This window comes from Coregonus lavaretus (genome assembly GCF_964263955.1).
Source record: "Coregonus lavaretus genome assembly, contig: HAP1_SCAFFOLD_6295, whole genome shotgun sequence".
Classification (NCBI taxonomy): Eukaryota; Metazoa; Chordata; class Actinopteri; order Salmoniformes; family Salmonidae; genus Coregonus; species Coregonus lavaretus.
The window spans coordinates 9,439-27,124 of NW_028160838.1; the positions used below are offsets into that span (position 1 = coordinate 9,439).

A 17,686-nucleotide genomic window follows, 5' to 3' on the forward strand; every position below is an offset into this window, starting at 1 on the left:
ACGCTTTTATCCAAAGCGACTTACAATCATGTGTGCATACATTTTTACGTATGTGTGGTCCCGGGGATCGAACCCACTACCCTGGCGTTACAAACGCCATGCTCTACCAATTGAGCTACAGAGGACCATATTGATAACCATATAATATTTATGCTATCTCTTTTATTTATCTATGGTTTGTTGGTCGTTGCTATCCGGAATCTTTGGGATGTCCTTACACCCATTGAAGTTGACATTTTAAATGGTTACGGTTAGGGTAGCTAGGGATTAAGGTTTAGGGAATGGATGTCCCAAGGAATCTGAATAGCACTATAGTTTGTTGGGGACTACAGACTAGGGGCGGGGTTGGAGGACTCGTGCTATCCCAGCATGCAATAGTTGGAGCGGCACCATGACCCGACACGCGCAGCCGCGGACCAACGTGCGTGAATACGGAAAGAAAAATTAATCCATCAACATTTTATTTAGTCGGATTATTATTATATGAGAATCAACACAATAATAGACTACAGTTGGATCCGAATAACATTAATTTATCAGTACTGATACGGTGATCTTGGAGGGAACGAACGACCGAGGGTTTAGCTAGCTACTGAAAATGTCCCTGGTTTGTGCAAGTAAGTTCAAATGAATGAGTCGAGTTGCCCTTCCGTAACGTTAGCAGTACGTTACACAGACGGCAAATATCACGTATGTTTGTGTATAAGAATGTCTCTAGAACCTTCCCTTATTATTGTCACCCTATGCATGTTATACATTTCAATTCGTAAGCATCCCTTTTCAAACATTGTATACTGGATCAGCTTGACATCGGCATTATAACGTTATATCTGCAAAGTACACTTAAACGGTAATGTGTCCTTCTGTCTAAAGTTACGTTTTCCGTATTTATATTGTAATTTAGGGCCTACTAATTTACCCCTCTCTCTCTACCTTCCATCCAGTCTCAAATGAGGTCCCGGAGCACCCGTGCGTGTCGCCGGTGTCCAACCAGGTGTTCGAGCGGCGGCTTATTGAGAAGTACATCGCCGAGAATGGAGCAGACCCTATGAATGGGCAGCCTCTGTCAGAGGAACAGCTGATAGACATTAAAGGTGAGGGAGACATGGAGGAGAGTGTGTTCAGATCTGATGCTGAGCTGCAGTCAACACAATAAGGGTTATCCATATTATTTCACTTCCAACTATTCCTGCATGGTGCTCAGTAATCTCTAGGCTAGAGTGTATTCTGCCACTTCAACAACAATGATAACCCCACTAGTCAGGGGTCAAAAGATATCTCACTATATTAATCTATTTTTGTCTCCCCCTGCCTCAGTCTCTCACCCCATCAGACCCAAAGCTCCCTCATCCACTAGTATCCCAGCCATCCTCAAAGCTCTGCAGGATGAGTGGGTAAGTCCATGTATACTCTGCTAAACTCCCCTGAGACACACACTGTTAAGTTGCGTAATTCGAATCTGGTATCAGAACAGAATTTAACACTAAGTCACTGAATATATTCTCAGCTTTTTTATTAATATAATTAGTCAAGCAAATACATGGTAAATGCAATGTTCGTATATACAGGTTCACGGTAACACCTCGCAGGGCAAAACAGAGAACTAACTGTCCCAACCCAAAGTTATTCTTTTAATACTCTGACAGAGATAGTTCCCGTTCAAAGCGGGCCTGTCAGAGTAGAGGCTGAGCGTGGTTTAAATTTACTCAGCCTATCGTTGGCGCACAGGCTGGTCCCAGCCCCTTGGTGCTTCACTGTTGCCGGGCATTAGTTGTTTTTTTGCAACTTGTCTTGAGAGTCAGCAACCCTCAGACATAGTTTCCTCTTCTTCATTGTTGCAGTACACATGTCCTTGAGCGGTTTAACAAAGAGGCAGTGTGTGTGTGTGTGTGTGTGTGTGTGTCACAAGTCTATCTCAGCCTCCCCCCTAACGGTTCCTCACATTAATCACAGCTTGTTATGTTAAACAATCTATATCAGTACAGCACAAACCTATTATGTTTAATCATTAATGTTATGCCTAGCTTAAAAAGAATACATCTAATTATAAGAAAATAGATCCCAACAACACACACACTCCTCCTTCCTACCACACATTCTTCTAAAACACTCTCTCTCTCCCAGGATGCGGTGATGCTCCACAGTTTCACCTTGAGGCAGCAGCTGCAGACGACGCGTCAGGAGCTAAGCCACGCCCTCTACCAGCACGACGCCGCCTGCAGGGTCATCGCCCGTCTCACCAAGGAGGTCACTGCCGCCAGAGAGGGTGAGAGACATATACATGTGTACACACACTTATATGCATACACATTCTTGTACACTCAACACATATGATTATACATACATTGTAACACACACACACACAGTATTACGGACGGACACACGTGCAAGCATACTTGCACACACTTTTGTGTTAATCTGAATACAGCTTTGGATGTTAGTGGCCATGGGGCCTCGCTTCTTATTTCTCCTCTGCTATGTTTGATCCTTCTCTCTCTCCGTGTAGCTCTGGCCACTCTGAAGCCACAGGCGGGATTGGTGGTGGCTCAGGCAGTCACTTCCCAGCCCTCTGTCACGGTCAGTGATTGGCTCAAAGCCCTCAGTCAATATGTTTAATTTGATAGTTAACTGGTTTGATGGTTAACTTTGCATGAGCTCAACAAGTCTGTTTCTTGATTGAAGTCTTTGGTCTAAGTGAGACCTGTAAAGTTGTAGTATATTTTTTTATATAAATATAAAAATAATTTTGGACAGCTGACACAAACACACATTTTCTAATCAGAAATGTACCATTCTAGTTTGTTATTCATTTCTGTATTTCATCTCACAGGCTGGAGGAGCAGGAGATCCCATGGAGGTCAGTGAGCAGGTGGGAATGAATCCAGAGATCATACAGAAGGTAAGAGATGATACGTGACCTCACATACATTCACATCTACAGTACCAGAGAAATGATACCACACTGTTATACTAGACTATCATGTGCATTCATTGCAAATAGTGCCATATAAGGCTGTGATGTAGAAAACCTTGAAAGAATCAATCAACCAATCAGCCACGCTTTCACTCAGTCACACTACACAGCACAGAGTTACCTATACTGAGATGTCCGCCTCTCTCCACAGCTGCAAGACAAGGCCACTGTCCTCACCACAGAGAGAAAGAAGGTAACTATTCAAACGCCAAAGAAGTCATTTTCAAACAACTTCCCTGATCATAGAATAACCGACCTAATGTCGAACCAATTGTCAGCTGAGTATAAGCTATGGGCTTTGTCTCAAATGGCAACCTGCTCCCTTCTTAGTGCACTACTTTTGAACAGGGTCCATAGGGTGACATTTGGGACGTAGCCATGCTAGGAGACATTTTTGTCCAAACCTCACCTCTACCATCTCTCTTCCCACAGAGAGGAAAGACAGTTCCAGAAGAGCTGGTCCGAACGGAGGACCTCAGCAAGTACAGACAAGTGGCCACCCATGCTGTGAGTGTGTGTGTGTGTGTGACATCTAGCTATGGCTGGTGTTGGAACACTAATTCTTCAGAAGTTCAGAAAAGTTCCTCCCTGTTTCCGACCGTTTTTCTTCTGTTTCGTGCCTACTGAACACAACCCTAAATGATGTTTCTATGTCTACCTCTCTCTCGCTCTCTCTCTGTCTGTCTGTCTGTCAGGGTCTCCACAGTGCCAGTGTGCCTGGGATCCTGTCTCTGGATCTGTGTCCTTCCGACACCAACAAAGTGCTCACTGGTGAGACACACACACACACACTGTCCACTGCTCATTGTAGATATACATTCATTGTTTCTGTGTGAATTCCATCAAAATGCTCTCTCCCTTGTGGAAACAAAAAATACTATGGCTGTCCCAAATGTCACCCCACATTTCCTATATAGTGCACTACTTTTGACCAGAAGGGTGACGTTTGGGATGCAGACCCTGGCCAGACCCAGATACAACCCCTAACCTCTCTCTCGCTCTCTGTCTCCCTCTACAGGCGGGGCTGATAAGAACGTGGTGGTGTTTGATAAGAAGGAGGAGCAGATCATCGCAACCCTGAAAGGACACACCAAGAAGGTCACCTCTGTCATCTACCACCCTTCTCAGGTGAGACACACACACTTTCCTTTACTCTCCATTTACAGTCCGCAGCAATCCCTTGCACTGGAAATACTCTATAACTCTAATATCCCTTACCTCAACAATTTCTCTCCCTCTCTCCCCCCTTTCTCTCTCTGCGCGCTCTCCTCCTCTCACTCTCTCCCTCCAGTCGGTGGTGTTCTCGGCCTCTCCAGACAGCACTATCCGCGTGTGGTCCGTTACCGGGGGCAACTGTGTCCAGGTGGTGCGGGCTCACGAGGCGAGCGTCACCGGACTCTCCCTCCACGCCACCGGAGATTACCTGCTCAGCTCCTCCGAGGATCAGGTAACACACACATGCATTTACATGCACACACACACACACGTGCACACAGACACACACATACACGTAACACATATACACATTCAGAAACACACACATGGATTTGGACGGTATTGTTATGTAAAAAAACAATTTTTCTCTCTCTCCATCAGTACTGGGCCTTTTCTGACATCCAAACAGGTCGGGTTCTCACCAAAGTCACTGATGAGGCTGCAGGATGTGGTGAGTGCTTCTCTCTCCCGCTCTTTTTAAAATTGTCTTTTTATTGAGGAGATGGGACAGTGGTGGAAAGACATGAAAGATAGGAGTAAGTAAGTAGCCTTGTCCAAGCCAGAACGGCTCATAGGGCAGCAGCATATGTCCTGTTTCTGTAGTGAGGCAGCTTGATGAATAAGTACACCCCCTAGACAGGACACTAGTCTACCACAGGGAGGTAGGAGGAGGGTGAGTGAATGGGCAGTGGGCCGGATTCGAAGCCATGGCCACTGTTGCAGCTCTAATCGCTGGACCACACCTTTGGACCTCTCTCTCTCTCTTTGTCTTCCCAGATGTTTTATTGACCACATGTTGCTAGGGACAAGACGTTTTATTGACCACATGTTGCTAGGGACAATATGTTTTACTGACCACATGTTGCTAGGGACAATATGTTTTATTGACCACATGTTGCTAGGGACAAGACGTTTTATTGACCACATATAGCTAGGGACAAGACGTTTTATTGACCACATGTTGCTAGGGACAAGACGTTTTATTGACCACATGTTGCTAGGGTCAAGACGTTTTATTGACCACATGTTGCTAGGGACAATATGTTTTATGGACCACATGTTGCTAGGGACAAGACATTTTATTGACCACATATAGCTAGGAACAAGACGTTTTATTGACCACATGTTGCTAGGGACAATATGTTTTATTGACCACATAAGGCTAGGGACCAGCTTCCTCTCATTGTCTGTCAGTATCCAAAAGTAGCACTTCCTAAATGTGGGGTCAGCCCACCAACTCATTTCCCACATATTAGGCCCCTTAAATGCCAGGTTGTCTTTCCTATGTAGATAGGTAGACAAATAAACAATAACATTTAACCAGCCCTCCCCTTCACCCCCTGTGAATTGACTGACCTAGTACCTGAAATAAAATACAACATTTCTAACCACCCTGTCCCTTGTACTCACTGAAAGCACAATGATACATTGCAAATGCATGTTCTTTACACATCCTGTCCTGTACCCCTCCAGCTCTAACCTGTGCCCAGTTCCACCCCGACGGTCTGATCTTCGGGACGGGAACGGCCGACTCTCAGATCAAGATCTGGGACCTGAAGGAGCGCACCAACGTGGCCAACTTCCCCGGTCACACCGGCCCCGTCACTTCCATCGCCTTCTCTGAGAACGGATACTACCTGGCTACAGGTGAGAATGCTGTGTGAGAGAAGACTCTCTCTCTCTTTCTCTGTGTGTGTGTGAGAGCACGCATACGCGTGAGAGAGAAGACAAGCTTGTGTGTGTCAAGTCTCTGTTACTGTCTGTAAGTGACTGTGTGTGAAAAGTTGTCTTTTTTCCTGTGTGTTACACACTGTTAGACATTATTACTCACCTCCAGGGCCTAAAATGAACACCCACCAAATGCGGGTAGATTCTGGCATTGGTGGGTAAGATGTCCATTTCACCAGCCACGTTGGCGGGTGGTCAGGGCTCCACAGTGCGAGCATTTCACTCGCATTTGTGGATAAAAATAGTCAAGTATGATCACATCTATAGCAAAATAAATTCTGCAGTAGCTGTTTTCAAAGTATTTCTGCCATTTTTGTTTCATAGCTGGTAAATTAATCGCACAAAGTCAAAGAACTACAAATCCTATAGCCTATCCCACCTCGTGCTGCAACACTCCTGGCTTGGGGCTGTGTGCATGTGAAGAGCGGGGTTGAAAGATTCATTTTTAGAAGCACTGCACACAGGCATAACTGTTGGTCTAATTTACTTGAAACGAAAGTCTACTGAAGTGAGACTTTGTCCTTGTGTTTCTTGGCTATTTACATTGTTTTATTCACAAGCTAGTTTTTTTTTTTAATGTTTGCGTTTCAACTGCTAGGGAAGAGAAGACAATGCAGCTACTAGTCACTCTCAATCTCACTGGCACAAACATGACTTGAGTCGCGTTACCACGGTAACCTCCCCCCTTAAAGGGGCAGGTGAAATGTTTTGTCTCATCTGTGATATTTTGGTTAAAAGACTCGGGTCACAAAATGAAATGAAATGAAACAATATACCACTACTTACTAGTTATACATTTATTGTTTTAGAAACATTACAAAGCATGCTCATCTGCTTTTTTTGTTTTGTTGGTGTAATTATTTTAGCTAGTTAAAAAATCTGAGTGGCTGGTAGATTTTGTTATCTACTTGACACAGTGGCTGGTGGACCAAAAAGTAGATTTTAGGCACTGCTCACCTCACCTCCTCTCTCTTGTCTCCAGGTGCCCAGGACAGCTCAGTGAAGCTCTGGGATCTGAGGAAGCTGAAGAACTTCAAGACCATCACCCTGGACAACAACTATGAGGTAAGAAGAGCAGAAAATAATCTGAAATTACCCCTATTCCCACCACTACTTTTGGCCAGAGTCTAGTGCACTATCTAAGAAATACGCTGCTATTTGAGACATTGAGTCATTGTAGACTGTACACTGCACATTCAGAAACTATTTGTATTGCCCCCCCCCCCCCCCCCCCCCCCCCCCCTCTTTTAGGCTGCTGCTACTCTCTGTTTATTATCTATGCATAGTCACTTTAATAACTCTACCTACATGTACTAATTGCCTCAATTACCTCGACTAACCGGTGCCCCCGCACATTGACTCGGTACCGGTACCCCCTGTATATAGCCTCGCTATTGTTATTTTACTGCTGCTCTTTAATTATTTGTTACTTTTATTTCTTATTATTTTTATTTATTTAATGTTTTTTAGTATTTTTTTTTGTTGGTATTCTTTCTTAAAATTGCATTGTTGGTTAAGGGCTTGTAAGTAAACATTTCACTCTATGGTTCACCTGTTGTATTCGGCGCATGTGACAAATACAATTTGATTTGATTATTCATGCTACAGTCTAGCCTGGTCCCACATCGGTTTGTGCTCTTGCCATCTCCATTTATGTCACTGGCATGACAATTCCATAAGCAGTTTGCAAGAGAGCAGAAATAGACTGGCACCCAGGCTAGCAACAGTCTGTATGAATACTGTAATCTCCTTGTACTGAATTACACTGTACATTTAGATAAATGATATGTGAGCCTCTTTCCTCTCCCTCAGGTGAAGTCCCTGGTGTTTGACCAGAGTGGGACGTATCTGGCTGTGGGTGGCACTGACATCAGGGTCTACATCTGTAAACAGTGGTCCGAGGTCCTCAACTTCACAGGTAAGAGAATGCACAGTGTGTGTGTGTGTTCTACTGCTGTGCTGCTAGAGATGCTGTGGCGAGGGGTGCTGAGTTAGCCTGGGACAGAAACAGTGGTCTAGAGGTGGGTCTTCAAATTGCCTGGATGGATGATAATAGCAAATGTGTATATACAGTACCTTATGAAATATCTTCTTCTTTTTTATCTGTGAAGTTTACTATTCTGTTTATCAGCACCTCCCCAACTTTATTAGGTGTGTCAACTCATGCTTTTGAGTTGATTTCAAGTCTAACATTTTTGCCTGTTATTGTTTTGTTTTTCTTTACCCAGAACACACTGGGGTGGTGACTGGCGTGGCGTTTGGGGAGCACGCCCAGTTCCTCACTTCCACCGGAATGGACAGGAGCCTCAAGTTCTACAGCCTGTAACAACTGGGATCAAAGGTCATATGAGCAGAGAGATGGATGGCTCTGATTGGCTGACCTCTTTGAGGTCACACTGATGATGTATGCATGGGAAGAGACTTTGGCTGTGTCCCAAATGGCACCCTAGGGAATAGGATGCTATCTGGGACACACACAGATTCTGCAGCAGTTGATCAGAAGGGAAATGCAGCCTGATTGGATAATAATCTTAGGCTAGAATGTTAGAATGGATTTTTAACTGATATGCTCCATTAACAATGGTGAAACCGAGTGTATCAATTTGGATTCCAGTTTGGATACCCAAAATATGTCATACAACAATCCTACTGTATATGACCCATACTATACGAAGAGCCATGTTGTGTGTCCCGAATGGCACCCTATTCCCTATATAGTGCTGCACTACTTTTGACCAGAGCCCTATGGGCCATGGTCAAAGGTTGTACACTATAAAGGGAATAGTGTGCCATTCGGGACACATACATGGACTGAATCACACCAAGAGCCATGTAAGCATATTGTAGACCATGTCCTTTCATCAATGTGTATATAGTACCTTGTAAGACCACCCATACCACACACACACACAAGGCAGCACAAACACAGAGGTAACTTCAGAGTGAACATTGTTGTTGTAGATAGATATATTTGAAGCTCAGTGCCACTTTATTTTTATTCATATCATAACATTATGTGGTCCTGATCTTTACAGCTTGTGAATTTCATGTTGATTTCAAGGCCTTCTATTTGTCCTCATCCATTTGCCCCTGTGTGTGTTTTTTTTACTATCCATTATGTTTCCTGTACAATGTGAATGATTGTGATTCGTTGGTAAGTGATGCTATTGATAATATTTGTATTTTTTTTAAACCCTCTGTTCCATTTTACTGTTTTACTTATCCTATATTATTTCTCTCTTCATGAAATGCCTGTTTTATGCATTGTTCCTTTACACATCTTTTGCTAGGTGAAGACTTTGTTTGTTTTTGGATCATCAATCAATAAACATTCAAATAATCCAATCCGCTCTCATTGTGTGTTGTCTGTTACATGCTTATTACACATGCCCTCTTGTTATACAACGCAATTACCCGTGTGTGAGAAGAACAGCACTGTCCCAAATAGGACAGTTCCCGAATTTTAAACCGTTTGGGGACATGTCACGTGAGTTTGAGAGTGGAACGGCGTAACACAGAAGAAAGACAGAAAGGAAAAAACCGACCTCAAATCGGTCAAATAGTTTCAGCCGTCTAACTTCGTTATCTAACGGTCATCTGTACTGTAGTCCCTTTGTTTACATCTCTGCATAGTGTGCACATTGCACCATCCCACTGGCTAGAAGGAGAAATGCTGGGATAGCATGCCCCAGCTAATAGATATTTAACCGGCGAGCTAGCTAGATAACGGTAAGTTACAAAGAAGTTCATTTTCGGTTCAGGTAGCTAGCTATCACCCTACGATGAAGACGTTTCGATGAGATTGTTAACCATCTCCATTTGACCGGCATGTGTACAGCTATGCTAGCTATCAGCTAACCAACGTCAGCTAGCATGTCTTTATTAGCTAGGTTACTGCTATCTGTTTTGATGCTGATGACAGCTAGTCAGCTTAGCGTCTCATACTGCGACGATTCGGGACAGTGTTGCATGACTCAAAAGAGAGTAGTTAGCGAAATTGCCTTGTGGTGTGTCTAATTGTATCCTTCTAGCATCGTATCCTAGCAAGCTATGCTGAATCCGATTAAACTAAAACTAGCTGCCCAAGGATTTCAGAGCTCTAGAGTCTAACGGTAGTTCCAGCTTTGATGTACATGTACTGTCCCCGCCTTCTAGATGGTAGGGGGGTGAACAGGCCGTGGCTCGGGTGGCTGAGGTCCTTGATTATCTTCTTGGCCTTCCTGTGACACCAGGTGCTGTAGATGTCCTGGAGGGCAGGCAGTGTGCCCCTGGTGATACGTTGGGCTGACCTCCCCAGCCTCTGGAAAGCCCTGTGGTTGTGGGCGGTGCAATCGCTGTACCAGGCGGTGATACAGCCCGACATGATGCTCTCAATGGTGCATCTGTAGAAGTTTGTGAGGGTCTTAGGGGCCAAGCCTAATTTCTTCAGCCTCCTGAGGTGGAAGAGGTGCTGTGTGCCTTCTTCACCATGCTGTCTGTGTGAAGGGACCATTTCAAATCAAATACAATTGTATTTGTCACATATGCCGAATACAACAGGTGTAGACTTTACCGTGAAATGCTTACGAACCCTTTCCCAACAATGCAGAGTTAAAAAGTAAGAAAATCAGCACACAAAAAAGAAAATATTAACACAAATAACAATAAACCAGGCTATATACAAGGAGTATATATATATATATATACATGTAGGTAGGGGTAAAAGTGACTAGGCAATCAGGATAGATAATAAAGAGTAGTAGCAGCATATGTGAAGAATGTGAAAGTGTGTGTGTGTGTGTGAGCATATGTAGTGTGTGTGTCTGTGTGTGCATGTGTGTGTTGGAGTGTCAATATAAGTATGTGTGAGTGTTTGGGCCGAGTCCAGTGAGTGTGCATAGAGTCAGTGAAAAAAAGGGTAAATTAAATTCCAGGTAGCCATTTGATTTACTGTTCAGCAGTCTGATGGCTTGGGGGTAGCTTTTCAGGAGCCTTTTGGTCCCAGACTTGGTGCTCCGGTACCGCTTGCTGTGCAGTAGCAGAGTGAACAGTCTATGGCTTGGGTGGCTGGGGTCTTTGACAATTTTCTGGGCCTTCCTCTGGATGGCAGGGAGCTTGCCCCCAGTGATGTACTGGGCCATCCGCACTACCCTCTGTAGCGCCTTGCGGTCGGATGCCAAGCAGTTGCCATACCAAGCAGTGATGCAGCCAGTCAATATGCTCTCAATGGTGAAGCTGTATAACTTTTTGAGGATCTGAGGGCCCGTGGCATTTCAGGTTGACAGTGATGTGCACACCGAGGAACTTGAAACTTTTGACCCTCTCCACTGCGGCCCGTCGGTGTGGATGGAGGCGTGCTCTTTCTGCTGTCTCCTTTTGTGCACCATCAGCTCCTTCCTTTTGTTGACGTTGAGGGAGAGGTTCTTTTCCTGGCACCACTACACCAGGGCTCTCACCTCCTCCCTGTAGGCTGTCTCGTCGTTGTTGGTAATCAGGCCTACCATTGTTGTGTCGTCAGCAAACTTGATGATTGAGTTAGAGATGTGCAGTCATGGGTGAACAGGGAGTACAGGGGAGAGCTGAGCACCCACCCCGGAGGTGGAGTTCTCTACCGTCAGGAAGTCCAGGACCCAGTTGCACAGGGAGGGGTTCAGACCCAGGGGCCCCGAGCTTAGTGATGAGCTTGAAGGGCACTATGGTGTTGAAGACAGAGCTGTAGTCGATGAACAGCATACTTACATAGGTATTTCTCATGCCCAGGTGGGATAGGGCAGTGTGTAGAGCAATGGTGATTGCATCGTTCGTGGATCTGTTGGGGTGATATGCGAATTGTAGTGGGTCTAGGGTGTCGAGTAAGGTGGAGGTGATATGATCCTTAACTAGCCTTTCAAAGCACTTCATGATGACAGAAGTGCTACGGGGCGATAGTCATTTAGTTCAGTTACCTTCGCTTTCTTGGGTACAGAAACAATGGTGGACATCTTGAAGCAAGTAGGGACAACAGACTGGGATATGGAGAGATGGAATATGTCTGTGAACACTCCAGCCAGCTGGTCTGCACATGCTCTGAAGATGCGACTTGGGATGCCGTCTGGGCCGGCAGCCTTGCGAGGGGTTAACACGCTTAAATGACTTATTCACATCGGCCACGGCGAACGAGAGCACACAGTCCTCGTCAGCGTCCATCACTATTTAATACAGCCTATGTATCCTTGCTATGTCTTCCTCTATGTAGGTCTAAATACTTATTTATTACAATGTAATCAGATGGTAACTAGCTACTATTTATATTAGTAGTAATAGTACTTCCATAGATACTAAAGTGTACTACAGCTCTCTGATTTCCTTTTCTTATTTGCATTACATACATCTGTGTGTGTGTGTGTGTGTGTGTGTGTGTGTGTGTGTGTGTGTGTGTGTTTTCGGAGGGCCCCGTAGGCCTCAGCTGACTTTGATTTAGGTTTGAGTGACTGTAGTATCCTCTCTCTCTCTCTCTTCTCTCTTCTCTCTCTCATTACCATCTCTCAATCACATGGGGTCGTGTCCTGTTCTCTTCCCCTCATCCTAAACTTAATTACTGTCCCAGAGTCACATTTCGAGAAGTTAACTTTTCTGTGTTCAGTAGCTCGCTACACTCCTCCTGACTGGTTCTATCGCTCCTTTCTCTCCAACTTTCCATGTTTCTCTTGATGCTCACAACCCTCTCCGGACTGTCTATATTAGCTTTGATTTTTTGATTTTTTAAATCGTTATTTAACCAACCAGCTAGGTAAACTTGAGAAGAAACACCTTTTCTTTTTAGCCTGGTCCCAGATCTGTTTGTGCTCTTGCCAACTCCATTGCTCATTGTCAAGCCGAACATGACACTCAGGCTATTTTCATTTTACAATAATGAATCTATCTGAAGTTTTGAACAGGTAATTTATAATATCTTTTAAAGTTGATTGTTTATTTGACACTCATTTCTACAGGTCGCCATGGGCGCGTTCTTTCGGAGCGAGGAGGTGTGTCTTGTGCAGCTCTTTCTCCAATCAGGGTCGGCCTACAACTGCGTCAGCGAGCTTGGAGAGCTGGGACTGGTCGAATTCAGAGACGTGAGTTCTTAACTTTGACATTTTAGTATTGAACATCTATTGTAATGCTGATGATAGACTAATTAGACAATAAGCTTAATTAGCTAGGCTTATAAATGTATAATTAACGTCAATACCATCGATATCTTATTAAATTACTAGAGGGGCTATGTCATAAATCCTCAAAGTTCCAGAATGGGATGAAAATGGCAGCCATTGTGGTCAGGGAGAAATCCAAACCAGTCTAATTGGAATGAATGGTGATGCATTTCCTGCTTAAGTAAGGCATGTAGTATAACATATATTGTGTAATAGAAGTATTGTCATCCTAAGATATGGTTAAATAATTAGATATACAATTGAAACCGGTTTCATACACATTTTCTGTATAAATAGCCTCTAAAATATATGTAAACAGACCATAAATGTCTACATTTTTGTTTTCTAGGAAAGCTGTGTGTTATTATATAGTACAATATCAGTAATTGTTGCATTAACAACTTGTCTAAGTCCTATCATCTACTGATTTCAGCCAGTGTATGGCTGTGGATTGACTGCATTGTTTGAATAGAATGTTGGCATATTGGCAGTTAATTTGAAAAAAATATGGAATCATTCCTCTAAGACTGTATGTCTAGCTAGCTAACAAACATACAGTGCAGATTATCTTCACATTCATTGTTTTACACAATTATCTTATTACAGCACTGGCAAACCATGGTTGACCAACTCCCTTACCAAAATGGCTGACCTTTTAATCCGTCATAAGAAGGTTCATGTCCATTCTAGGATTCTAATTCCTAATTCTTCTCTTCCTCCTTCTCCTCCTTCTTCTTCTCTCTTCTTCTCCGCTCCAGTTGAACCCCAATGTCAACTCGTTCCAGAGGAAGTTTGTGAACGAGGTGCGGCGTTGTGAGGAGATGGAGAAGACCTTCAGTGAGTCTCTGACCTTTGACCTTCACACCATACAATCAGAGAGCATTCTCATATGGGATATTCATTGACATCAAGCCTCCTCCTCCACACATCCTCTTTGATCATCTGCATCTGATATCAACTTGCTCCCTCATTCCTCTTCCACTCTTCTTTTCATCATCCCTTCATTCATCTCTCCACCTCACCTTTCCTTCTCTTCATCCTTCTCTCCCCAGCGTACCTGGAGCAGGAGATCAGTCGGTCCCTGTTCCCCCCGCTGACGGATCCTCTCCCCATCCCCAGCCCCGTGCCCTCCGCCCCCCAGCCCAGAGAACTCATGGCCATCGAGGAGGAGAGCGAGAGGCTGGCCAGGGAGCTACGAGAGGTGAGGAGGGGAGAAAGAGAAGCGAGGAGGGGGGAGAATATGGGAGAGGAGTGAGGAGGAGAGAAGGGGGGGAGGTACTGAGAAGGAGAGAGTCACTGTTTGACTACTTTGAAAATATATCCCTCCTTAGACATTCCGGTTGAAACGTTGCAATTTACTCTACTGGACCATATATAACTGTACTCCAGGTAATTTTTATTCCTTTCATTATTTGGGCTATTTATACTCTGACCACTGTTCTGCTGTGCTGCTGTCTGATTGGTCCAGGTGTCCAGAAACAGAGACAGCCTGATGGACCAGCTGATCCAGCTCAGCCAATACAGAGGGGTTCTGATCCAGACACACTCCCTCACCGTCTCACAGGTAGGAACTACAGCTCCCAGCATGGTTTCTACCCACCTCACAGGTATGAACTACAGATCCCAGTATTCTCTCTGCTGCTCTGTGGTCGGCCATTGTTGCTCTTGGAAAGATTAGTTTCCCATGTCAAAAATGATTCAAGTTAACCTCTAAGTTATTTTCCAATGGGATGGGCCAAGTTTCCTAGGAACTCAAGAACACAGCAGATGTGTATGGAAAAGCATTGATTTCTTTAGCTGAAGCTTTGATTCCCCTTTCATTCTGATGAAGGCCATTGACGGCCGAAACGTCATGATTTTACCTCGAATTAGATAAATAAAGGATCAAGATTTGAATTTTAAGCGAGAGTTGCACCTATTCCTTCCAAATGTTCTTATGATTTTTGGTTGTACTTAGTCTCTCATTGGTTTAGTGCCTTGTACTCTTCTCCTATCTCCCTCTCTCTCGTCAGGCTCCGCCTCCCTCTACTCTGGAGACTGCTGCCTTATTGGACAACAGACAAGACATCAGGCTGAGGTGACAGATTGATATATATATATATATATATATTATTAAGAGGAAGCTGGTGGGAGGAGCTATAGGAGGATGGGCTCATTGTAAAGACTGGAGTGGAATTAATGGAACGGTATCAAACACATCAAACATATGGAAACCACGTTTGACTCTGTTCCTTTTATTCCATTCCAGCCATTACAATGAGCCCGTCCTCCTATAGCTCCTCCCACCAGCCTCCTCTGATATCAATCGCTTCATTGTCAATGGCTGTGTCTCAAATAGCACCCTATTTCTTATACAGTGGTCTGGCTCTGGTCAAAAGTAATGTACTAGAAAGGCAATTGGGGGCCATAGGGTGCCATTTGGGAAGAACACAAGACTTTCCCTACTGGCATGACAAGCAGCCTAAATATAGTTCGCATTGCAATATATAAAAGACAATATGTGATAAGCAAAAGTGGTTGCGTCCCAAGTGGCATCCTATACCCTATGGGCCCTGGTCAAAATAAGTACACTATATAGTGAATAGGGTGCATTTGGGACGCAACCAGTGTCAAGAGGAGAAAAGATGAAAGATATTTGGTCACACTTTACTTGTATAGTCCAGATTTTCCATCTGTAGATGCTCTACAGATGGTCATACTATCAACAAACTATCTGTTGATAAGCAACTGCTTACTAAGGTTACGGTTAGGGTTAGGTTTGAATAAGGTTAAGGGTTAAAGTAAAGGTTAGGATAAGGGTTAAGGTTAGGGTTAGAGCTAGGGTTAGGGTTAGTAGATAGTTGGTTGAAATGTTACTGATAGTCAGTAGCTAGATGGACTATCCAGATAAAGTGTTACCAGACATTTTCCCTCACTTGACGTCTTCCGTCTCCTTCCTAGTTTTGTGGCTGGCGTGGTCCACCCGTGGAAGGTTCCGTCGTTTGAGCGGCTGCTATGGCGAGCGTGCCGCGGTTACATCATCGTTGACTTCAGGGAAATGGAGGAGAGGCTGGAGCTTCCTGAAACGGTAAGAAATGAAAGGATGAAGATAGAGGGATGAATACAGGGAGGGAAGGAAATAAGGAAAAATGATGGATGAGTAAAGGAAAGAATGTTGGAGGGTCATATCATTATGAGTGTGCCATTATGAAGAATGTACGTTTTTCCCTTTCTAGACAAATAAGCAAAAATATGTATTTTTTCCTTCTAAATCCCACTTCCTTACTTCATTCTCTTCGACCAATCACAGGGCGAGATGGTCCAGTGGACAGTCTTCCTCATCTCTTTCTGGGGCGAGCAGATTGGACAGAAAGTCAAGAAGATCTGTGATTGGTTAGTGAGAGCAGATCCAAAGCTTCTAACAATTTTCAGTTACATGTTGTTGGAATGTTGAATTGATTGTCTATTCTAATGATTCTTGGCCTCTTCTCTATCTCTGTCTCTTTCTTTCTTTCCTCCGTCTCTTTCTTCTTCTGTCCCTCTCTCAGCTTCCACACCCACACCTTTGACTACCCAGAGGGCACGACGGAGAGAGAGAAGTTTCTGCACAGGCTACAGGGAAGGATAGTAGACATCAAAACGGTGAGAAAGAGAGAGAGATGGAGACAGCGACATTGAGAGAGAGAGAGAGAGAGAGAGAGAGAGAGAGATGGAGACAGCGACATTGAGAGAGAGAGAGAGAGAGAGAGAGAGAGAGAGAGAGATGGAGACAGCGACATTGAGAGAGAGAGAGAGAGAGAGAGAGAGAGAGAGATGGAGACAGCGACATTGAGAGAGAGAGAGAGAGAGAGAGAGAGATATGGACAGAGACTAACAGATCATTTTGAGCTGGAACAATCATTATCTCTCAGTTTTCGGTGTCTTTGTCAGTCGTCAACAATGTTGGTTGGATATCAGGCTACGTCTGTTCTATCTGTTCTACTTCTATGGCACCACCCTGGGTTGAACCCTTTCCTCCTCTCCATGATTTATTTCAGGTCTCCCAGACAGGAGGTTCTGCCCCAGTGGAAGGTGTTCTATCCATAGAATGAGAATGGTTCTCATTCTATTTCTACGGATTCGATCTATCCTGTGTTTATTAAACCCCTTCCTTCCCTCCATGGTTTCCCTCAGGTCCTCTCCCAGACGGAACATTACCTGCAGCAGCTGTTGTGTCGCTCGGTGGCCGTGCTGCCCCAGTGGAAGGTGCGGGTCCAGAAGTGTAAGGCTGTCCAGGCCGTGCTCAACCTCTGCAGCCCCTCCGTCACTGACAAGTGTCTGATCGCTGAGGCCTGGTGTCCCGTTAGGAAACTGCTACTGCTGCAGAGCGCCCTGATAGAGGGAACGGTGAGAGAGGAGGAGGGAGGGGATGAGAGAGCAGGGATGGGCAACTGTAGGCCCTCGGATACATTGTTTAGGAACTCAGTCGGGGTCTCAACTTACTGCTGAGAGTTAGAATAGTAGAATATACAAGGTGCAATTTCTAAATTTGGTTGTGCATCAGCAGTTTTTCTATTGTTATTTCAGTCACTGACAGTCACTCAATTAGCCATGCCAGCTAACAATTTTTAGATTGGTAAGTTAGTCTAGCCAACTATCT

The 17,686-nt window shown here is 44.4% G+C and overlaps 2 protein-coding genes across 2 annotated transcripts; both read left to right on the forward strand.

The window, feature by feature from the left end:
* Nucleotides 1–393: 393 nt before the first annotated feature.
* On the forward strand, nucleotides 394–9,260 carry LOC311121394 (pre-mRNA-processing factor 19-like). Its single transcript, XM_084195891.1, has 16 exons — nucleotides 394–617; nucleotides 945–1,094; nucleotides 1,318–1,394; nucleotides 2,125–2,266; nucleotides 2,507–2,577; nucleotides 2,831–2,899; nucleotides 3,126–3,167; nucleotides 3,407–3,481; nucleotides 3,670–3,745; nucleotides 3,993–4,102; nucleotides 4,266–4,421; nucleotides 4,571–4,640; nucleotides 5,663–5,836; nucleotides 6,900–6,982; nucleotides 7,730–7,835; nucleotides 8,146–9,260. Exons 1-16 carry the CDS (start codon nucleotides 599–601, stop codon nucleotides 8,241–8,243), a joined length of 1,518 nt encoding a protein of 505 aa, XP_084052017.1. The 5' UTR covers nucleotides 394–598; the 3' UTR covers nucleotides 8,244–9,260.
* A 93-nt stretch (nucleotides 9,261–9,353) lies between these two features.
* Nucleotides 9,354–17,433, forward strand: LOC311121395 (V-type proton ATPase 116 kDa subunit a 3-like; the record flags this gene model as incomplete). The annotated part of the gene is made up of 10 exons (XM_084195892.1): nucleotides 9,354–9,646; nucleotides 12,868–12,990; nucleotides 13,827–13,905; nucleotides 14,121–14,269; nucleotides 14,537–14,632; nucleotides 15,081–15,145; nucleotides 16,009–16,135; nucleotides 16,358–16,440; nucleotides 16,596–16,689; nucleotides 17,221–17,433. Coding segments are annotated over exons 2-10 (1,023 nt in total), but the record flags the coding sequence as incomplete, so codon positions are not given.
* Between the last annotated feature and the right edge of the window lie 253 nt (nucleotides 17,434–17,686).

What these genes read in the sequence shown, in the direction of transcription:
- LOC311121394 (XM_084195891.1), top strand. An exon ending in TCACCACAGAGAGAAAGAAG is followed by an intron (nt 3,168 to 3,406) that starts GTAACTATTCAA and finishes CTCTTCCCACAG; the next exon opens with AGAGGAAAGACAGTTCCAGA. An exon ending in TCAGCTCCTCCGAGGATCAG is followed by an intron (nt 4,422 to 4,570) that starts GTAACACACACA and finishes TCTCTCCATCAG; the next exon opens with TACTGGGCCTTTTCTGACAT.